At 45.0% G+C, this 16,373-nt stretch overlaps 1 protein-coding gene across 2 annotated transcripts in view; it reads right to left on the reverse strand.

Annotated features, from left to right (window-relative positions):
- INPP5F (inositol polyphosphate-5-phosphatase F) overlaps nucleotides 1–16,373 on the reverse strand; it is a 101,085-nt gene that overhangs the window by 46,624 nt on the left and 38,088 nt on the right. For both annotated transcript variants that reach the window (XM_038409560.2, XM_043519217.1), the window contains exon 3: nucleotides 700–836. In XM_038409560.2, the coding sequence (XP_038265488.1) occupies nucleotides 700–836 (137 nt within the window). The remainder of the gene's footprint in view (nucleotides 1–699; nucleotides 837–16,373) is intronic.

A 16,373-nucleotide genomic window follows, 5' to 3' on the forward strand; every position in this document is an offset into this window, starting at 1 on the left:
TTTATTTCCCAGTTAGTTATAAGCCTAGACTCACACCTTAATTGTATTGACATTTAAAGAATACATTCTGGATCAGTTAGACTAGAGCATTTCTTACTAACAAGAACATAAGCTCTACAGTCCTTAAGATATCCTATTGCAAACCTCAAAATAAGCATGAGCATACACACTAAATAAAATGGCGGTCAGTCACTTCCCACTGAAGCCCCTGATGATCATATCTTTACAGGCACTATCCTCCTCCTGTATCTCTGCAGGGAGGGTAGCCTGAGCCTAAAGGTGGTGAGAATTTCCCCTCTGTGGACACAAAAGCCTCCCCAACAGCTTCGGCCTCTGCAGAATTTGAGGGGACTGAATCTGATCAGATTACTCTGGATTCTTTTCCTCCCAACCTACAGTGAAAATTAATAGAGTCTGAGGGTGTATTTAATTTGTAGTTTTCCCTCATTTCTGAGAAGTCCCCCTTTAAAAATGTCCTGGGGCAGACATAGTAAGGGAAGCTTGTGTATGAAGGACTCCTACAGGAGTCATGATTAGAAAAGCAAGTAGGACTGCATATCAGAGTGGAGGCAATGGGTATCCATGCCAAGATCTGTCACTTCCTATGCATCCCAAGGGATATGTTGGCCCATACTACCTCACACACCTTGTATCTCTAAGAATTTCAAATTAGCTGGTTTCAAGGTTTTAAAATCATACCTCCAACTCCAGATCCTGAGGGTCCGTTTCAGAGAGCGGAATCACTGCAATTTTGGTTATTTTGCATACTTCATGGCTTTCTGGAAGCTTGCCAATCAATGCTTTCTGGCGAATGAGAAGTAGCCACCATGGAAGATCTGGAAAATGTCAGCAAAATCTGTTAGTGTCACAATAGAAAATAATTAAACCATATTCACCGAGAGGACACAATCATGTTAAACCCAAAACCTTACTCCTACCTTAAAAAATGTTAAAATCTCATAGGCCAATTCCCTCCAGATTTTCCTGAGCTTTGTGGGAAGAAAAAACCCTCTGCTACTCTATCACTGAAATATTAAGGAAAGTCACCATGTTGTGGGATAAGCTATTAAGGGAGAGAGCACCACTGCTTCACCCGCAGCAATTAAAATGATCCCAGGCACATTCCTGCCAACATCAATAATACTAGTGCACATTCAAAACAAGGTCAGTCAATTTGGTTTCTGTATCATTAGAAACAGAAAAGGAAAAAATGAGAGTTCACCGCACGGAAAAGAGTCAGCCAGCAAGGAAAAGCTTTTCCACAAGGCTGTATCACACAAAAATGGAAAGTAAATAAAATGTTTAAACACAGCTGCTGTGTCCATTTTAAATGGTCATAATGTGAACAGATCACTTCAGTGCACAGACATGAATGCTATGCCCTAAAATCAGGCTTAATCAAGTTACAGAGCCTGTATTTTTAATGTGCATGTTAACCAGTTTGGGGATTAAGAGACAAAAGATTAGTTTTGTAACGAGGGAAATGTTATACTGGCACCTAAATAATCTTTGTAACACAAAAGAACTGTGTAATACCTGACACTCATGTGAAGCGGACACATTTATCATACCCTCAACAATTCAAAAAGCGATGGGGAACTAGAGAGAAGTTAAGTGGCATACCCAGGCCTCCTAAATTCCTGTCCATGATTAATCCATAAAACTATATTGTCACTGTTTTAACAAGCCAAAAATATCAGACTAATCCCATCTCTTGTCCAATATGCTGGGTTGTTTTGTTTGGGTTTTTTGTTTTGTTTTTTTTTTTTAAAAACAAACACAAAAAAACACCCCCTCACTATTTGTTAGACTCAGCAATCTAGTTCTTAAACTCAATAGTCAGCAATAGTAACAAGATGGCGTTGTGCATTTTGATGGATTTTTGTGTAGTGCTACGCAAGCTTCACAAAGTTGTTGACATCTCTATGTTAATACATTTGCTACGACGCAGTGTGTACATTTAATTGTAAGCAAGGATCACAATCGCAGTTTTGCTTTTACTCTTATTACAATGGATCATTGGCTCATTCATGCAACAGAAAAAACCCAACCAAAATGAAAAACAAAAGTCTAAACTGATTCAAGTGAAGCACCGCTGCAGCACATATCAGTATATGTACTTGTGTGGTGGTGGTGGGGGCAGTGGGGAAGGGAGGAAGGACATCAACTAGTATAGACACAAAGAAGGGGGGCATAAATAAGTAGAGAACCACTGCTCTAAGGCTTGAGCTAAAGGACAAGGATAAATTGGAAGCACTTTTAAGGACTTCTATTTTCTCTTAGGCCTACAACTAAAGGGTAGACCAGTACAGAAAAAATACTGTAGCAATGCTACAGACATTTTTAAAAATGCAAAGGAAGAAAAAAAAATTACTGAGCAGGAAAATCATTTCATTAAAGGTATTTGTACAGAATAAGTATTTAAAGAGGGGAAAAACAGGAATAATTTTGGGCATTATACATTGTTAAAGATATTGAACAAAAGTCATTGTTTGAAGTCCAAAATTTTATCTACTGCATAAGTGCATTAACGGTGAGGAAAAAAAAGTCTTCCAGACTCAAAATCTAGATGCCTTCGAGTGGATTAAACTTTTTTCATAAAAAAGCATGTTTAGAAACTCAGCCACTAGAGTTTTGTTGATTCCCACGTACAGAAAAGAAAGTTGATTTGCTGGCCAATTTCTGTGAGATACTATATGTATGCCAGTCCTGCTGTCTATTAACTGAAGATGAAGGCAGCACAGAATTGTCAAAGCAAAGATACTTCTATAACCCATCAACATGGAACCAGATATAGCCCAAAACTGCTAGAAGTGGTGTTGTGTTATATCAGTACTGCTGTTCAAGTGAGTTTAAAAAGCAAATCAGGGATGGTCACAACCACTGAAGAGGCTCTCCTACGAGTTATTTGCAAAAAGAACAGATCCGTTTGCACAAGACTGGAGTCAAGCACTAACTAGACCTGAAGAGCACTTCCTTTTGCCTGTGCTGTTCTGCATTGGCAACCTCTGGAGAAGTGGCTATACCCCACACAGCCTTCCAAAAAAGGCCAAGAGTAGTCAAAAAAAAATGTATACTTTTTAAAAAAGGAAACTGAACTGCTGTAAGATAAAATTAACATTAGACATTTCAAACAGGGATAGAATTTCCACTTAAAATGGAAGCTCTGTCACTCTAGTAAAAAAGCTGTACCACACAAGTCAGGCCAGATCTTAGAAACAGACCTGCATTGTAATTAATAGCACAAAACGCCACGCCCGCAGCAGCGCCCGCCCCTACGGGCCCAGCGTGCCACGCCCGCCCCTACGGGCCCAGCGTGCCACGCCCGCCCCTACGGGCCCAGCGTGCCACGCCCGCAGCAGCGCCCGCCCCTACGGGCCCAGCGTGCCACGCCCGCAGCAGCGCCCGCCCCTACGGGCCCAATCTCCTCAGGCCTGAGCTGCAATCAGTTTATTGCAAATACATATCAGTAAGATATTTTGACAGGAGAGGGTACCGTCTAAGTCAGTCAGTGATTCTGAACCTGGGGCCCAATCAGCCCAGAGCTCCGGCCAATTTGACCTCCTCAGGGCCATAGATGTAGTATTGCATGCAGCCCACATAATACGTTGTGAGCCACATATGCGGCCCACAGTAGTAAATAGGTTGAGAATCACTGGTCTAGGTTGAAGTTGTTTTTCCAGCATAGCCATGTTGATATTAAGTGAAACTGCATTTAACAAAGTGAGGAAAAAAACAAACAAACAAACAGTTACTCACCTTCTCGTAATTGTTGTTCTTTGAGATGTGTTGTTCATGTCCATTCCAAATCAGGTGTGTGCATGCCGTGTGCATGACGGCTGGAAGTTTTTTCCCCTAACAACATCTGTATGGTCGGCCTGGGAGCCCCCTGGAGTCACGCCTTCATAGCACCCAATACAGGGTCCTGCCGACCTGCCACCCCCTCAATTCCTTCTTGCTGGCTACTCCGACAGAGGGGTAGGAGAGTGGGTGGACATGAACAACACATCTGGAGAACAACAGTTACAAGAAGGTGAGTAACTGTCTTTTCTTCGAATGTTTGTTCAAGTCAATTCCAATCAGGTGACTCACAACCTCCAGTTCAGGAGGTGGGGTCAGAGTCCTCCACTGATTGGAGCTCTGCTCTTCCAAAGGCCACAGTCTCTGGCCTGCTGGGTGATTGCCTAGAGCATGGTGAAAGGGTATATGGAGGACCATATCGCTGCTCTGCAGATTTCCTGGGTGGAAACCTGCACCAGGAATGCCAATGAAGAGGTCTGAGCCCTGGTGTAGTGCGCAGTGATCCAAGGAGCAGGCACTCTTGCCAAGTTGTAGCACTCACAAATGCAAATGTGATCCGTGACGAGATACGTTGAGAGGAGACAGGAAGACCTTTCATTCTGTCCGCCACTGCCACGAATAGCTGGACGGACTTTCGGAATGGTTTCATTCTCTCGATGTAGAAGGCTAGCACTCTGTGGACATCCAATGAGTAAAGCCTCTGCTCCCTGCTGCTCGAGTGCAGGGTAGGGTAGAATACAGGGAGGAAGATGTCCTGGTTGATGTGGAACTGGGAGACAACCTTCAGGAGAAAAGCCAGGTAAAGCCTGAGCTGAACCTTGTCCTTATGGAATACAATTTAAGGGGGCTCTGATGTTAGGGCCCTGAGCTCAGACACCTTCCTAAGTGAAGTTATTGCTACCAGAAATGCCCCCTTGAATAAGAGAGAGAGAGCAGGGAACAGGTCACCAAGAGCTAAAATGGTGACCCCATAAGTCTGGATAGGACCAAATTGAGGTCCCAAGCCAGGACAAGCTATCAGACCAGCAGGTATAGTCTGTCGAGATCCTAAGGAAATGGGTGACGAACGGGTTGGCAAGGACTGAGCATCCCTCTACTCCTGGATGGAAGACAGAGATGGCAGCCAAATAAACTCTGATTGACGACAAAGACAGTCCCTGCTGCTTGAGGTGAAGAAAGCAGTCCAGTATTAGTGGCACTGAGGAGAGCGTCGGAGATGAATGGTGCTGTGCAGACCAGATTGAAAATCTCTTCCACTTAGCAAGGTAGGTAGCTCTCATGGAGGGTTTCCTGCTGCCCAGGAAAACGCTTGTCTGACTTGATCAGAGCAAGAAAGCTCAACTAGGTTCAGCCATGGAACTTCCATTGCATGAGGTGGAGCAACTCGAGGTTCGGATGTTGCAGATGACCATGATCCTGAGTTATTAAGTCCAGGAAGAGCAGCAAGGTGACAGGAGCTTCCATGGACATTTCCAGGAGTGATGTGTACCAGTGATGGCAAGGCCAGGCTGGAGCTATCAATATCACCAAAGCTTGTTCCCTCCGAATCTTGAGGAGCACCTTGTGAATGAGAGGGACAGGCGGGAACACATATAGGAAACTGCCTCCCCATGGGAGGAGGAATGCATCCGCGATGGAGTCCAGGCTGCGATTCAGGAAGGAGCAGAACAGCTGACACTTCCTGTTGTGTCGCGTGGCAAACAGGTCTATTTGGGGAAAGCCCTGCTGATGGAAGATTGAGTTCACTATGTCCGGATGAAGGGACCACTCGTGGCCGTGGAACAACCTGTGAGATAGTCCGCCAACTCGTTCTGTACTCCAGGGAGGTACAATGCTTGCAAGTGTATCGAGTGCTCTGCACAGAAGTCCCAGAGCATGAGGGCTTCCTGGCATGGGGAGAGGAGCGCGCACACACACACACACACACACACACACACACGTTTGTTGATATAGAACATTGCCATGGAGTTGTCTGTCATGATTGATACACGTCTCACTGCTAGGTGGGCTCGGAAAGTCTGGCATGCCAGGCACACCACTCTCAGTTTTCTGACTTTGAGGCGTAAAGCGAGATCCGCCTGAGACCAGTGGCCTCCAAATGTGCCCCCCAGCCCAAGTCTGACACGTCTGTCATTAGCAAGAGGGATGGCTGGTGAAGGGTACCCTTGCACATATGACCTGAGAGTCGAGCCACCACAAGGGGGAGTCGAGTACCGGACAAGGCAGGGTTACAACCTGTCCAAACTGTCCCAGGCTGGCAAATATACTGAGGCTAGCCATGACTGAAGAGGTCTAAGTCTGACTCCTGCTTCGTAGGTACTACGAAGGTACAAGCAGCCATGTGTCCTAGAATTTTCAGGCAGTTCTGTACTGCAGTGCTGGGGAACTGCCTTAGACCTCAAATGATGTTGCCGAGAGCTCGAAATCTTGCTTTGGGAAGGAACGCTCTTAGCCTGTGTCAAGTCCACTACCGCCCCTACGAATTCTATCCTCTGAACCGTTGACAGCTTTGATTTCCCCTTGTTCAGTAGCAGGTCCAGTTCGTCGACAGACGCACTTATGAAGATGGCTCTCTACCTGAGCCCTGGATCGACCTTTGATCAGCCAATCGTCAAGGTACGGGAACGCCTGTACCTGTCGCCTGCACAGGAAAGCGCCCCCAACTGCCATGCACTTGGTGAATATTTGAGGTGCCGCTGACAGGGCAAACGGGAGGACTGAACTGGTAGTAGGTGTTGTTCACCACAAACCTGAGGTATTTTCTGTGGGACAGAGTTATCACTATGTGAAAGTAAGCGTCCAAGTCGAGGGCAGCGTACCAGTCTCCTGGATCCAGTGAAGGGATGATGGAGGCCAAAAAAGAGACCATGCGGAATTTGAGTTTCTTCATGAACTTGTTGAATTCTTGCAGAGCTAGGATAGACCTGAGCCCGCCTTTGGCTTTCGGTATTAGGAAATACCGGAAATAGAAGCCCTTGCCCTTCTGCTCCTGAGTAACCTCTTCCACTGCCCCAGCAAAAGAAGCAAGTACACTTCCTGTATAAGGAGTTGCTCATGAGAGGGGTCCCTGAAGAGGAACGGGGAAGGGGCATGGGAGGGCACAGAATTGGATGGAGTATCCCCTCTCTACTGTGTGGAGTACCTAGCAGTCTGAAGTGATACAGGACCGTGCATGGTAGAAATGGGATAATCAGGACGAGAAGGTAACTTGGGGTAGATCCAGTTCTCAATATTGTACGCCATCCTCATACATGCCTTCAAAAGGCCTGTTTCTGGCCCCCAGAAAGCTTGGTCTGGCCAGAGCCCTGGCCTGAGGACAGGTGTGGCCTCCTCCTGCTGCTCCTATTCCTCCTCTGGGAGCCATCCTGTCGGTTTTGCCAGTAAAACCACAGAGGAGGCTGTGTCCTGAAATGCCTGCATTGTGTGGTGCGGATGTGTATACCGAGGGACTTGAGGGTAGCTCTCGAATCTTTTAAACTGTGCAGTCTTCTGGTCTGTCTTTTCAGAAAACAATGCTTGACCTTCAAAAGAGCAGGTCTTGGTTGGTCTGCTGGACTTTGTTAGGTAGTCCAGAGACCTGGAGCCAAGAGGACCTTCTCATGGCCACCCCCATAGCCATCATATGGGTGGCCGCATCCACACCATCAAGAGCTGCCTGCAAGGAGGCCCTAGAAATGAGTTTGCCTTCCTCCACCAAGGCCTTTAATTCAGAATGGGAGTCTGATGGTAACAGCTCAGAAAACTTGGCCATCGCTCCGCAGGTGTTAAAGGAGTATCTGCTAATGATGGCCTGTTGGTTTGCAATTCATAGCTGCAAACCACTGATGGAGTAGACTTTTCTCCCAAATAAGTCAACCTTTTTGGCCTCCTGGTTTTTAGGTGATGGTCCCTAAAACCCCTGGCGCTCCCTTTGGTTTGCAGAATTCACCACCAGGGAGTCGAGTGGAGGGTGAGTTTCCAAGTGCTCGTACCCCTTTGAGGGGATGAAATAGTGTCTTTCATTCCTCCTTGTTGTGGGGGGCAAGGAGGCCAGGGTCTGCCATAAAGTTTTTGTGGTTTCACTTATAGTTTTAATAAGTGGCAGAGCAATATGCGAAGGTCCAGAGGGGGAAAGGATATCTAGCAGGGGTTCCGCATCCTCTACCACTTCCTCTGCCTGGATCCCCAGGTTCTGGGCCACCCTGCGCAACAACTGTTGCGGAACCCTACTGTCCTCCAAGGCCAGGGCCGTTGACATGCCTGCAACAGCCTCATCTGGGGAGGACAAAGACAAAAACACTGGCCCATGGCCCTGGTCACTGCCCTCGGCGCCCAGGGGGTCGCGGTGCTCATGGGGCTAGCATGCTGATGGTGCAGAAGCTGCTGGTGCTGGGATCATCAGCGCTGTTGGCACCAGGATCATCGGTGCAGAACCCAAAGCAGCAGGCAGGGGTGCAGGAGTCATCACTGAAGATAGATCCAATGCCAGTAGCTGCGCAGGGGTGATGGATGCCAATGTGATCGACGATGATCTGGTTCTCGATGCCTGGCTCTGACCCTGGACCTGATGGTAAGCCCAGGGAGTCCCAAAAAGCCACTGAGTTCGTTGTTGCCATTAAGGAGGCTGGACACGTCGCCTAGATCTAGGCCTGCTGCTTCTGGACCTATCCGAACAATAGGACTCTGCCTCAGAGGTCTCCGAAAAAAGACCATGGAGGTGTGGTACTGGTGGTGCTGAACAGCAGCGCTGAGCCTCTGGGGACTCATGTGGTTCCCCCAGGGGTCGGCTGGTGCCAGGAAGTGGCACGCCGGAGATGGGAAGCAGCGTGACATCATAGCCGGCTTGCCCCTAGATGGACTAGACGGCCTGGCTAACACTAGTGCCTTCTTCAGGGAGGAAAGAAGCAGAGGCATCAGGCAGATAAGGTCCTAGGCCGCTTCAAAAGTCTCCGGAGTGGAGGGGAGTTGAATGTCCCGGCCCTGATGGTCCAGAGAGCAGTAGTGAGATGGACTCAACTCAACCCCTTGCGGGGCAGGAGTTGACGAGTCCCTTGGAGCTGCTGGGCCCAAAGTAGGCTGGGTGAGTTGAGGTCTCCCTGCTCCTGTCTCCTTAGGCTTAGTAGGGGAGAGCGCCCTCTTTCCTGCTTCTTTTTCTTCTGGGCACCGGAAGATACAGATCGGCACCTACCAGAAGTCCCGCCGTGTTGGTGCCGGGAGTCCTTAGTCTCCTATCTAGGAGACAGCTCGCACAGCATCGGCACCAGTGCGCTGCACATGGAGGAGGCAGCGACTGGCATGGGCTCTGCTGACCCGGGATCACATTGCGGACAGAGGGCTGCCTCCATGAGGATAGGACTGAGTCTCTGCTCACGATCCTTAAGGGTCCTCGGCTGAAACCCTTTACAAATGCGGCATTTGTCCTTTTGGTGACTCTCGTCAAGGCACTTCAAACAAGAAGTGTGCGGATCAACTTTCCACATGGTTTGAATCCCAGCATACCCCGGCAGTGGGGGAGAAACAGGAAGGTAGGGAGGTAACCCCCACCAACAAAAACTTAGCCTACTACTACTACTACTACCACCACCACCACCACCACCACCACCACCACCTATATACAAATAACAGGACACTGCTAAATGTTCTTGCAAAAGCAAGAGCAAGGGAAATTCCAGCTAGCCATCACTGGCGGTAAGAAGAAACTGAGGGGGTAACAGGTCGACAGGGCCCTATATTGGGCGCCATGAAGGCATGACTCCAGGGGGTGCCCAGGCTGACCTTACGGATGCTGCAAGGGGAAAAATCTTCTGGCTGTCGTGCATGCAGTGCACACACACCTGATTGGAATTGACATGAACAAGCACTTGAAGAAGCAGCAAGCTTAAAGTCAAGAGTGATATTTTTGGTCATTCCCCATTCCATTTACCCCACAATGGATATAAAGCCTCCTATAATGCTGAACAAGAACTAAAAGAGATTAATTTACTTAGCTCTATTGTTAAATGCAAGGATCCAGACACTTAAGGTGCAAAATGTGTACAGAAAACATGCTTGGTGCATTAAAAAAAAATGCTTGTAATGTAATTCTGATCCCTGAGCCAAAATAATAGAAATGACGTTTAAATCTCAGGGCAAGATGAGAATGCAGATGAAGTATGACCCGGAGAAAAAACTAAAACAAAGGCCAAGAAGGACTCTCAATTATTCAGATATTGCAACTGTAATAAGGAATCCCTAAAATGGATGTGTGCTCTTATGGATAAGGTAAGAACAGTTTCCTAAAACAGCTTTTGAATAACACATTTGATTGGAATTGTTTCTTACTCATGTACACACACTAACTCCCATCTTCAGGGAAATCACAGCTTCTCATCATTTTAGAAGCGTACATTTCAGTTGTCTCCTTCATTTTTTCACTGATTTAATTATTGTGGGTTTTCTGCATTATAAGCTAGGGAAGAACAGATGGCAACAGCTAATTTAAAGCACTGTATCTGTTAAAATAACATACCACTTCAGATTCTTCACTGTAACAGGAATTTAGTTCAGATTTTTGCTCCAACTACCAGCCAGTACCACATAAGTGTTTTTCTAACACTTCCTAAAACACTCACTGTACAGCAACATCAAGTAACACATTATGCATACTGTCTAGTCACACTTTTCTCCCCTTGACAAGGTGACATTGCTATAGTATACAAGTCCTAAACCTGCAATCACATGGCCTACCTCTATGAACATTGCTGCTTGAGTTTGCTCAGAAATGGACCAGAAAACATTGCCACCTCCTTATTTTTGTCACATTGGGATTGTTGTCTGAGCTAAAACAGCAAATTCCTTGTTAAGTGCCAAAATGATACGTATTTTATTTCTTGCAAATTTCTACCTATGCTTTTGATTGGGTGTAGGTGGAGGTGTTCTGTTGACGATACGAGATCTTTTCACAAGTTTTTTGGTTTCAGCAGGTCAACATTTTCCAACAAACAACAAAAAGCATTTCTTCAAAAAAAATTTCCCAACCAGCTCTGCTAATGAGATGTACAACATTAACTCAAAGAGCTTTCCGGCACTTCATCCATCTTATCTTATGGGGCACCCTTCCCAAGCCATGCCTACTTCAACTTTTATATATTCTCATCTTCTAACAAATACCAGAAACACCACTAGGTTCAGCTATTAACTTTCAGTGAAAGCAGACATGAACCTTCACATCTGCTGGGTTAATTATTCTGCTGCATTCAAGTGGTTAACTATTTACATACTATAAAGACTATGCAATGGCTAATTACAATTTTAAGTTGACTGGTAGCACTGAGGGATATTTGATATATCTTTTCATTGACTGTAGACCTCTTTCAGGTGCAAGTCAGGGTGTGTTCAACATGAGTAAAATCTGCACAGCACTGGTGTAGTGTGCTGCTCATGATCAGCCTTCCTACCGAAACAGGCCACTATACCATCTTCAAACCACAGTTACCAAGTGGTCTTCAAGGGAAACCCCAAGTAAAGTGCATTAAAATAATCCACTCTGGCAATCAGAAACACATGGATAAGCATAGCAAAGTTCACATCAGAAAAGTAGTCAGACAGATGAATTAAAGGATGCTTCTATCCACCAAAACCGTCTAGTATTCCAGAAATAGCTTTGGAGGGGCAGGTAGGTATTGGGCTTCAGAAATTACAAAGTATCACTCTCCTCCCCATAGGGTCTTCCCACACAAAGTACTTAAGGTCACAGACAAAATGGAGCATCCTCTACAAGTCTAGGATAAGTCAATACAAAACTCCATTACCCCAATACCCGCCATAAATCAAAAAAGAGTCTCCCCATATCTTCCCCAGAAATACAGATAGAAACCCTTTAATAAAACCAATCAGAGAGGCCAACAGGAGAACTACATTTAAACAGCTCCTCCAATCCCACATGATTGTGCTGAAAGACGGGCTCAGTTCTTATGTTGAAATGGCCAGCTGCATGCAATAGAATATTCAAAGCAATATACCCTGCTATATCAGAAAAAAACAACAACATCTTTTATCCAAATTTCAGCTCACTCTATTTACTTTTTTTTCCCCCCTTCATTCTACTGGTTTCTCTACAGCAACTCATACATATTCTGTGATATAGAAGCTATTTCTGAAAACACAGGTGACTATTAAGGATTGCACAGAAAAAAGTAATGGAGACCTGGTTAAAGAATCTCTAAAAGGTAAACGCGGAAGGGACGTTTCTCAACTTTTGAGACAACAATTTGTGACCTACACAAAAGCCAAAATTATTTCTAGTAATCTTGCTTATACTTGTACTGCAAGCTCTCAGGGTACAGACTATTTTTATATGTGCTTGTAACAAAACTAATTGGAACTGCTCGGTGCTAGTGTGATGGACATTTTAAAAAAAACAGGGAAAGAATTAGAAGTTAATATTTCAGAAAGAAAGTGATAGGGCACAGTCCAATACCACATTAATGAGCACAGTTAAGAACCAAAAGTATATAGAATGGGGAGATAGAGGTTGTAGTGGGCACAAGAGCCAGCTGGAACTGTCAGACTACCACTTAGGAGTACACAGTAATAGTCTTTCAAAAAACAAACAAATCACAGATTTAGGAGAGGCCTAACAAAAAAAAAAAAAGTGGTGGGGAAGTATAAGGCCCCATTATATGACCTCTACAGCAACACAAAGCCAACTGGTACAATACTGACCGCTCAATTTAAGGGTGATTTTTTACTCTAGATAGTATCCCTTTGATTACTTGTTACTGCTGATGTATTTTAGAGACAAGATGAAGCCCAGTTTATTTTATTTTGGGTGAAATTCATAGCTTATGTAACAATCCACCCCACAAGTAAAATTCTTTGATATTTTAAGTTTATGTGACCTACACATGTTACTCCTGGGGGGGAATTCTGCATCACTGCACAATGCAGAATTTTGCAGAAATTAGTGTTGTGTCATCAGAATTTCCTCCCCGCCACAGAAATGGGCCGCAGAGATGTTGGCCGCCACTAGGGGCCGCTGGACCTGGCATAGCTCAGCTCTCAAATAGAAGACATGGCTAAGGGGAGGGGGAGGGGGAGGGAACTGGAGGGTTACCAGCAGTTGCAGTTCTCAGCATGTCCTGAAGGAAGGAGGCAGCGGCATGCAGGAAGGGCTCTGGGATGGTAGGGGGTGTGAATGTGTGGGTCGGGGGGGGGACCTGCAGCTGGCCTTTGGGGGATAGCGGGTGTGTCTGGGCCAGAGGGGCCAGTGTCTGGCCACCCAGATGGGCTTTATGGGGGTAGGGGACAGAGAAACAGGAACTGGATTGTCATAGGGGTTTAACTCTACTCCAGGGGGAATTTTTGTATGGTGTCTGTATTGTTACAAGCATACTTGCTGACAGGTATTTTGAAATAAATTACCAAAATAACTGAAACTGGCATGATTATGTAGTACAAATTTTGACAAATAAAATTCAGAATTTTAAAATGTTGTGCACGGAATATTTAATTTTTTGGTGCAGAATTCCTGCCGGAGTAATATGCAAAGCAGGGGATGCTCACTGAAGCTTCCCCTACAAAGGAAATTTTGTATCATGAAAGGATGAAGCACCAACACATGCAAGATCACAAAACATACATAGGTTTCAGAGTAGCAGCCGTGTTAGTCTGTATTCGCAAAAAGAAAAGGAGTACTTGTGGCACCTTAGAGACTAACAAATTTATTAGAGCATAAGCTTTCGTGAGCTACAGCTCACTTCATCTGAAGTGAGCTGTAGCTCACGAAAGCTTATGCTCTAATAAATTTGTTAGTCTCTAAGGTGCCACAAGTACTCCTTTTCTTAAAACATACATATAATGTGAAATGGCTATCTGCCAACATTTTCAAGGTTATCAGAATTTACATTCATGTCCTCAAATATGCATACGAGTTACCTGTCACAAACCTTCACCGGCTTTTAATGAGACTTTCTACAACCTCTTCTCCCTACTACCTGCTCAGTGACACTCAGTGTTTTAGTTTCTCTTTTAGCAAAAGGACAAAGAAATAGACTACCAAGAAACATGACAGAAATAGGGCTCAAAAACCACAGAGACAAAGACCATGTTATCAAGAGTTTTAATGTGTGAAAGGATTTCAGCAAAACAGGAAAACAAACCTCTTGAACAAATAGTGAGAGACATTCCACAGGGTACAATCCGGACTGTTGAACAGCAGTGTCGCCTTAGCTCGATGGCACCCTACGGCGCCTTTTACACTGCTTTGCTGTCAGAACAGCCACACCTGGCCTGCTCACACAGCCTTCAACATGCAAATTCACCCCCAGCTAAATACATGAGCACTCTGACCAGTCACTCATGAATTATATACAGAGCAACACCCAAAAATTCTTAGTCTCAACCTTGTTCCCCAAGAAATGTGCAACTTGTACTGACCAGCACACTACTGAACAATGCAAGCTCACAGAAACTCCAGCATTTAATTAAAGGAAATGATATATTCAGCAGCTTTGTTATCCTAAATGGAGTTTCCAACACACTTTAATCCAAACAGAGAGGTTCAGATAAAACTAAAATAAAGTTTATTAATTATAGAAAAATAGATTTTAAGTGATTATAAGTGATGATCCATAAAAATCAGGATTGGTTACCAAAAAGAGTAATGAGTAGTTGAGGTCATGAGCAGAGACATGGGAGGACAAGAGGTGAGTTGGAGGTCATTGTCTCTCATATTTATATCCCTCTCCCTTCAAGGATTACTCCCTGCTGGGATGTAGGGAACAAGCTGTCTCTTGTGGATGTGAGGTTTGAAACATTCCTGGGATGTAATGTAAATTTCTTGTTTACATTTCCCCCTTGCTGGGGGATGTCTGCTTAAGTAGGTGATGGCCCTTTAACACCTGTCTGGGATGCTAGTGTGCCTGTGTCTCTGAAAAACTGGTTTGTGGGTGTTACCCAGAATTACAACATATTTCAGTAACAATCATGCAGTAGAAGCTTATAATTTTGCATGAAGTGTCACAACACATTTTAACAGGATAATTAAATTCAGCAGATTATAACTTTTCAAATGATACCTCACAAGGTGTACTTTGTACAAAATTTATCATTGTTTTGTAAAAGTGGTAATCCTATTATGATATTATTATGAATAGATTGTCCGTATTGATTAGATTCAGATGCACAATGCTGAGATTGGTTTCAGAGTAGCAGCCAAGTGAGCGGTAGCTCATGATTATGCTCAAATAAATTTGTTAATGCTGAGATTGGTTATATGAATCATTTCCGGATGAAGTCATTTAATTCCTTCTCAGTGTATGCCAAAAGTTCATTCCCTCCACTCCCCTCCGAGTACCCAAATCTTTCCTTTCAAAAGAAACTGCAGGTGGCTCAACACCTGAAAATAAATTAAACTTAATGTTTTAGTTATGTTCCTGAAAAATGCTACTTTAAGCGAAACGATGTTAAGTGAATCCAATTTCCCCATAAGAATTAATGTAAATAGGGGGATTAGGTTCCAGGGAAATTTTGTTTGCTAGACAAAAGACTATATTGTATATTATATACACACACATACACACAGTATAAGTTTTAAACAATTTAATAGTGTACACAGCAATGATTGTGAAGCTTGGTTGAGGCGGTGGTATAAGAGGGTGGGATATTTCCCAGGGAATGCCTTACTGCTAAATGATGAATAGCACTCGGGTGAGCCCTCAAGGGTTAACACGTCGTCAATGTCACCTCACACTCTATAAGGCAGCACAAATGAAGGGAGGGGAGACAGCATGGCAGAGAGAGACTGTGTGTGTGTGTGTGTGTGTGTGTGTGTGTGTGTGTGTGTGTGTGAGAGAGAGAGAGTGAGATGCATTGCCCCTTTAAATACACTGACTCCACTACGTACATTGCCTTTTTAAGTAGATCAGCAAGGTGAGACAGCAGCTGCTGCCAGCAAGCTCCCTCCATCCTGAGCCCTGTCATGCCCCCACCCCTGCTCTGTGGAGACAAGGTAAAGGAGCAAGGGGGAGAGGGACACCCTGACATTAGCACCCCTCTCCCCCCACTTTTACACAGCAAGCAGGAGGCTCCCGAGAGCAGCTCTAAGGCAGGAGTAGCACATAGCAGTGGGGGGAGGGACAGTTGAACTGCCAGCAGCTGATAGCCTGCTGGGCAGCTGCCGCACAGGGAGCTTAGGGGAGCAGGGAGCCGATGGGGGGCTGCCGGTCCACCCTAGTTCCAAGCCCGTCATAAATATAAAGATAAGGGTAACCACCTTTCTGTATACAGTGCTATAAAATCCCACCTGGCCAGAGGCAACATCCTGTTACCTGTAAAGGGTTAAGAAGCTCAGCTAACCTGGCTGGCACCTGACCCAAAGGACCAATAAGGGGACAAGACGCTTTCAAATCTTTGGTGGGGTGGGATTTGTTTGTGCTCTTTGTTTACGGAGTTGTTCTCTCTTGGGACTGAGAGAGGCCAGACAGAAATCCATCTTCTCCAACCCATCCTAATCCAAGTCTCCAATATTGCAGTCAGTATAGGTAAGCCAGGCAAGGCGGATTAGTTTCTCTTTTGTTTAATGTGAATTTTCCCTATGTTAAGAGGCAGGTTTA

The sequence above is a fragment of the Dermochelys coriacea genome, chromosome 7 (genome assembly GCF_009764565.3).
Source record: "Dermochelys coriacea isolate rDerCor1 chromosome 7, rDerCor1.pri.v4, whole genome shotgun sequence".
NCBI classification, from domain to species: Eukaryota; Metazoa; Chordata; order Testudines; family Dermochelyidae; genus Dermochelys; species Dermochelys coriacea.